General features: G+C 27.0%; 1 protein-coding gene across 1 annotated transcript; it reads right to left on the bottom strand.

Moving 5' to 3' along the window:
* Positions 1–1,753: 1,753 nt before the first annotated feature.
* On the bottom strand, positions 1,754–3,024 carry LOC142239312 (uncharacterized). Its single transcript, XM_075311098.1, has one exon. It carries the CDS (start codon positions 2,913–2,915, stop codon positions 1,857–1,859), a length of 1,059 nt encoding a protein of 352 aa, XP_075167213.1. The 5' UTR covers positions 2,916–3,024; the 3' UTR covers positions 1,754–1,856.
* Between the last annotated feature and the right edge of the window lie 3,977 nt (positions 3,025–7,001).

Raw genomic sequence — 7,001 nt, 5'->3', positions numbered from 1 at the left:
GAAAACCGAATTGGCTTTTGTGGATTATCTTGTTTTTCTCAATAAAATCATTTATACGTTTTGCAACTACTTCTTCCATAATCTTTTCTACTATCGATAGTATGGCTATAGGTCTGTAGTTGTTATAATCAGATTTTCATCCACTTTTATATATTGGTCTAATTAAGGAAGTTTTAAGAATGTTTGGTATTTCTGATTCGTTGAAGCTATTGTTGATTAATTTGGTGAAAACCGGTGTTAGGCAGGCTGCGTTATTTTTGAGATCAATCGCCCTGATTCCGTCAATTCCAGCACTTTTGTTTATATTTAGCGTGTTTAGTATGCTATATATTTCATTTTCACTTACAGCGCTCATATATATCGTCTTTGTGAGAGATGATTTTATAGTGCTGATAGTTTGAATGTTGCAGTTGTGAATTAATTTATCAACATTTTCTTCGAATTTGTTCGCAAAATTTCGTGTTATTATACCAATTTGTTCATTCGGAAAATTACTCTTTATTGTTTGATCCAGATTCTTTGTTGTTTTGCCTGTTATTTCATTGATAAGTTTCCATGTTTTCCTAATATCTTTTCTGTTTTCTATAAACTGTTGACGATTATATGAATTTTTCGCTCTTGTAATCTGTTTATTAAGTTTATTGTTAAACACTTTATATATCTTCTCATTTATCTTACTATTTTTGTTCTTTTGCCATTTTTTATGAAGCCTATCGCGAATATCACAAGATTGCAATAGATCTTTTGTTAACCAAGGTAATGGATTTCTTCTTTTTGTTTTGTTAGTCATTATTTTACATTTTTTATAAATATCATCGAAAGTGGTGCATATTACTTGAAACATTTCATCTGTAGTATAATTTGAATTTATTATTTCTTCCCATTTTACTTCCTTTACCATTCGATTAACTTTCCCATTATTAAATGTTATGACTGAAGGTTCTTCTTGTTCATAATTTGTACCTTGTCTAACCACTGTGTTATCATTTATTTTGCAATCGTTGCATATTGCACAGAAGAGAGAATAGTGGTCTGATATGGTTGTTTTAACAACGGCTGCATATGCTCTCGTTGTGGATATGTTCGATCGAACGAAGATGTGATCAATACATGATTTAGTTTCGTTGTTCGCGTCTTCTCTCGTCGTTTTATCTATCATACATTGCATTCCGTTTGATGAAAGCATATCCAAATACTTTGCTGTCGTCGCTGTGTTCTTGCTAATGTCGATATTCATATCACCTACTATAATCATCTCTTGTTTCTTTTTGTATTTATTTATTGTGATGTCCAATTCTTCTATAAAAGAGTGTGGATTTTGGTTTGGTGGTCGATATAGTGAGGTGATTGTCATGGCTTTGTTGTTTATTGTCATGTTTACCGTAATCGATTCAAACGACTCAGTGTTTGTTGTTGTTGTTTCAAAGTTGATGTTTTCGCGAATGTACATTGCCACTCCTCCGCCTCTTCCTTCTCTGTTTAGGAAAATAGAATTGAATCCATTTATTGAGTAGAGGTTGTTTTCGTCGTTTGTTATGTTCGTTTCGGTCAGTATTATTAGTTGAATTTTATTTATGAGTTGAATTATGTGTGATTGTAGAATTATAAAATTTTTTCTTAGGGATCTTATATTTAAATAAATAAAAGGTAATGAAAAATTCAAATATTTTGATTGTATTTCATTAAAATTGTTTATTACTTCATTTCTTGAATTCATTTTGTGTTTTTGTTTAATATTGTTTGTTTTTATATGCTTTTAAATTATAACAATAACAGTGTTAAAAATATATAATGTCTCAATAATCTTGTTTTAATTTTGATTTGATTTAGGAGTTTTAATTTAATTCATTTATATTTTAATTACAAATGCATTCGATATCCGCGGCATTGTTAATTAATATTTGAGGTGAGCTTTCAGCTTTGCGTGCATATATTGTTCCATTTCGTACCCATACAAATTTCCACTGGCATTCTCGTGCTTTTGTTTTCGCCATCCATAAAAGACGCCTATTATTTCCAGTAAGCTCATCATTCACGTATATGTAGCTTGTTGTATTGCTGTTATGTATATTTGCATTTACTTTATGCCCCTTCAATCTCTTCATAAGTTCTCTCTTAGTGTAAAGAGATGTGAACTCAACGATTATTTTTTTGTTTCTCTTCAACCTGAGGGCACTAACTATGTCTGTATCGTTTAATTGTAAGTCAACTGATGCCGCTATTTTTTTAATGATGTTTACTGGATCAGTGAGAGAGTCTGGCACATTATTAATTTCAATATTTTTGCATAGTGCTTGTTGTTCTAGTTTTTGAATACGTGTTTCCATATTTGTTATTTGTTGTGATTTAATTTTGTCTTTTTCTTGCAGTTCTTTGACTTGTTCAGTTAAGCTGGCAAGTGTTTGGTTAATAGTATTTATGGCATGAGACAATGTATTTTTAATTTCTATGTTGGATGCATTTAGTGTATTCATTTGCTGCATCAAGCTTGCTCCCATTTGTTGCATGGCATTTTGTAAGTCGCTCATGCTTATTGATTGTTCATTGTTGTGTGTTAATACATTGCTGTTGCTTTCTGTGTTTTGAGAAGTTGTTGCTTGCTTGAAGCGCTTTGATAAATCGTTTGTTTCATCGTCGTCTCCTCGTTGTTGTTTTTGTTGATGGCATTGAGTATTTGGTTCGTTGTATACAAACGAATGATAGACATTATTTGGAGACTTGCCTCTTGGTTTACATACTTGGCATTTCCATTCTGCTTTCTTATTGCTGCTCATGAAATTGTATGTATTTTCAGAAAGTACTGAGCAAGGGCTGAAGTGAAAGCTTCGATCACAATTATGGCACTTAACAAAAGTGATTCCTGTTATTGGCAGATTGCAATTATCGCATTTGGGAAGTTCCGTCGTTGTAGACATTCTTCGGATTTTTTCAAGAGAAGAAAGATACAAAATGTAGAATAAACACAAATGTATGCTCGATATGATCCGCGCACTTTTATAACACGTCCGTTCGCTTTGAGTGTTACAGCTGAACTAAATTTAATTTAATTTAATTTAATTTAATTTAATTTAATTTAATTTAATTTAATTTAATTTAATTTAATTTAATTTAATTTAATTTAATTTAATTTAATTTAATTTAATTTAATTTAATTTAATTTAATTTAATTTAATTTAATTTAATTTAATTTAATTTAATTTAATTTAATTTAATTTAATTTAATTTAATTTAATTTAATTTAATTTAATTTAATTTAATTTAATTTAATTTAATTTAATTTAATTTAATTTAATTTAATTTAATTTAATTTAATTTAATTTAATTTAATTTAATTTAATTTAATTTAATTTAATTTAATTTAATTTAATTTAATTTAATTTAATTTAATTTAATTTAATTTAATTTAATTTAATTTAATTTAATTTAATTTAATTTAATTTAATTTAATTTAATTTAATTTAATTTAATTTAATTTAATTTAATTTAATTTAATTTAATTTAATTTAATTTAATTTAATTTAATTTAATTTAATTTAATTTAATTTAATTTAATTTAATTTAATTTAATTTAATTTAATTTAATTTAATTTAATTTAATTTAATTTAATTTAATTTAATTTAATTTAATTTAATTTAATTTAATTTAATTTAATTTAATTTAATTTAATTTAATTTAATTTAATTTAATTTAATTTAATTTAATTTAATTTAATTTAATTTAATTTAATTTAATTTAATTTAATTTAATTTAATTTAATTTAATTTAATTTAATTTAATTTAATTTAATTTAATTTAATTTAATTTAATTTAATTTAATTTAATTTAATTTAATTTAATTTAATTTAATTTAATTTAATTTAATTTAATTTAATTTAATTTAATTTAATTTAATTTAATTTAATTTAATTTAATTTAATTTAATTTAATTTAATTTAATTTAATTTAATTTAATTTAATTTAATTTAATTTAATTTAATTTAATTTAATTTAATTTAATTTAATTTAATTTAATTTAATTTAATTTAATTTAATTTAATTTAATTTAATTTAATTTAATTTAATTTAATTTAATTTAATTTAATTTAATTTAATTTAATTTAATTTAATTTAATTTAATTTAATTTAATTTAATTTAATTTAATTTAATTTTATTTTATTTTATTTTATTTTATTTTATTTTTTTTTATTTTTTTTTTTTTCTTCCTTTATTGAATAATTAATTTACCATTACACAATAATATAGACCCGCGAAACCATAGCGGTTTTTCTGCAGGAAAGTATTGAAGTGTCTTGAAGAGACTTAATGTTATAAAAGAAGTATTATATCAAATTCACATATACATTACATAATTATAATATTCAAATTTAATTTAGTTTTTCATTGATTTTCAAGTAAATAATCTTTTAAATTCTTTTTTAATTTCAATTTATCTTTGAGATTAAATAAATTCAAGGGTAAAGCATTTAAAATATTCGGTAATTGAATGCCCAAAGAATTCTTCCCGTATGTGGTTCTATGCCTCGGGATTTTGTAGCGTCCTTCTTTCCTCATTCTTGTGTTCTGTTGATGATCAATCCGTTCCAACAAGCTTTGATCGTCAAAAAATTCTGCGCAGAGCGTTAATTTATGAATACTTCGAATATTGAGCAATCTCTCACTGCGCATAAATTGTTTTACATAATCGTTGTTAGGGTTTGTAGTATTTGTGAAACCAAAATAAGCATGTTGTGTAGTGTTAACTGTGTTTGTACCACTGTGGGTGTTACAGGTTTGTGTTATGTTATCATCTCTTCTGATAGTTGATGGAATGTTGTATGTTGTGTTTGTTAGTGTGCATTGAGTTCGGTTGTTACCATATCCGTTTCCGTTATCTATAGATTCAATGTTGTTGCTGTGTGTTATGTTATCGTCTCTTCTGAGAGTTGTGTTTGTATTTGAAATGGTATGAGTTGTATTTGTTGGTGTGTGTTGATTTCTGTTGTTTCCGTCTCTGTTGCCAGTATTTATAAAATCAATGTTGGAGTCAGCCATATTATAGTTGTTGGTGTTTTGAGTTGGGTAATCATTGGGTGAGATTAAGAGTTCTGTATAACGTTTTGACTGTATGATATTTTTAATTAAGCGATATTGTGTATTCTGTAAAGATTTACAGTATGTAGAGTTTCCCCAAGCTATAATTCCATATCTGAGATATGATTCACATAGAGAAATGTACGCTTGTTTAACAACATGAGGTGGAGCGCAATTACGTAAATGAAAAAGTGCGTACGACGATTGGTGAAGTTTTTTCTGAAGATTATCAATATGCGGTTTCCATTTAAATTTATTATCAACCAGAATCCCCAAGTATTTGTATATTTGCACTCTTTCAATTGTGTTTTGACAATTATCATTGGAAGGATTTCTTTGAGAATCATGTAAACAATTGTAGTCATGGAAAATTATATCAATGTTTGTATCTGGTATGTGTGGAGGTTTTATGTGCATGATTTTTGTCTTTGTAAAATTGATAACTAGACCGTTATCGTGGCACCATTTGATGAGATTGTTGAATTCCTTCTGCATAGTTCGTTGTGCTGTGTCTAAATCTTTATGCTTTACGACAATAGCTGTATCGTCAGCATACGCATATGCAGTGCAGTTTTTGAGTATATTGAGCATTTCATTAGCGTATATAATATATAAAATCGGACCAAGTTTAGATCCCTGTGGAACGCCATGCGATATTTTCTGTTCATTGCTGAGACTTGTATCTATTTTTACGTGGTAGGATCGAAATTGGAGATAATTGCGGAACCACTTGAGACAGTTTCCACGTATACCATTCCTTTCTAGGGCATCTATAAGTTTGGAATGTGACAGAGTGTCAAATGCTTTGCTGAAGTCAATAAAGGTTACCAAACAGTTTAAATTATTGTCCAAACTAGAATTAATCTCATTTGTAAATCTACCGAGAAGTTTATTTATGCTTTTTCCTTTTTGGAAGCCATATTGATTGTGGTGTATAACCTTATATTTCTTAAGAAAATCCATGAGCCTCCTAACCATCACTTCTTCCATTACTTTTTCAATTACTGGTAGTATTGATATAGGCCTATAGTTATTAAAATCATTCTTTATCCCGTTTTTGAAAATTGGTCTAATCAAAGATGTTTTTAATAATTTTGGAATTACAGCATCATTCATACTCTGGTTTATAAGAGATGTTATTACCGGCGTGAGAATTTGTGAGTAGTTTCGTCAATCTTTAGCACGTATGTTGTCAACACCAGCACTTTTCTTTATATTTAAATTTTGTTTTTTTATTTAATTTAAGAGCTAAATTTGGTATAAATTGGTCAATGTTTTTATATACATATTTTAACGTGAAGAGTTATACCACATTTGGTCTATATTGGATCGAGTTTTAATATAGCTCTCATATAGACCGATCTTCTCGTAATTGTTGTTTTATTTCAGCTTAAAACCATGTTTTGACTAAACTACAAGAGTAGCTTAACAAACCGTCGAAAAGTATGTTTGTCAAATTTATATGGCAAAGCCCTATAGCCTACAAGATGGTTGAATGGATGGCCGTTTCGGAATTACCACATTCCTCATCAGCACCCTCTACTTGCAGCAAAACTATCTTCCAATTATCAGAATAAATTCGGGGAATTCACTAAACCCAAAGTGAGTTGAACCCAAAGAGTATAAAGAAATACAGAGGGACGAAATCATTCACTTACGATCAGCGTTGCCATTTTGGTCCGATCGGACCAAAATTGGTCCAAAAAATTTCTAATTTTTAATTTGGTCCGATGGTCGGAAATTTAAGTAGTGGTTCAGACATTTTTAATGGACATTAATAGCACATGAAGAAAACAGCTGGAATAATTAATAAAATTTGTTTCCTGGAATCAAGTACGCAAAACTCAAATTTACAAGTGTATTGTATGTTAACGTAAATGTGTCCTTACTTCAATTCTCCGCTTCTTTGGCTCAGAATCAATACTAAAA

Source organism: Haematobia irritans, chromosome 5 (genome assembly GCF_050003625.1).
Source record: "Haematobia irritans isolate KBUSLIRL chromosome 5, ASM5000362v1, whole genome shotgun sequence".
Taxonomy (NCBI): domain Eukaryota; kingdom Metazoa; phylum Arthropoda; class Insecta; order Diptera; family Muscidae; genus Haematobia; species Haematobia irritans.
This window is presented reverse-complemented; position numbering and strand designations above follow the sequence as displayed.

Coding starts and splice junctions, on each gene's coding strand:
- LOC142239312 (XM_075311098.1), bottom strand. CDS start 2,915: ATGTCTACAACGACGGAACTTCCCAAATGCGATAATTGCAATCTGCCA.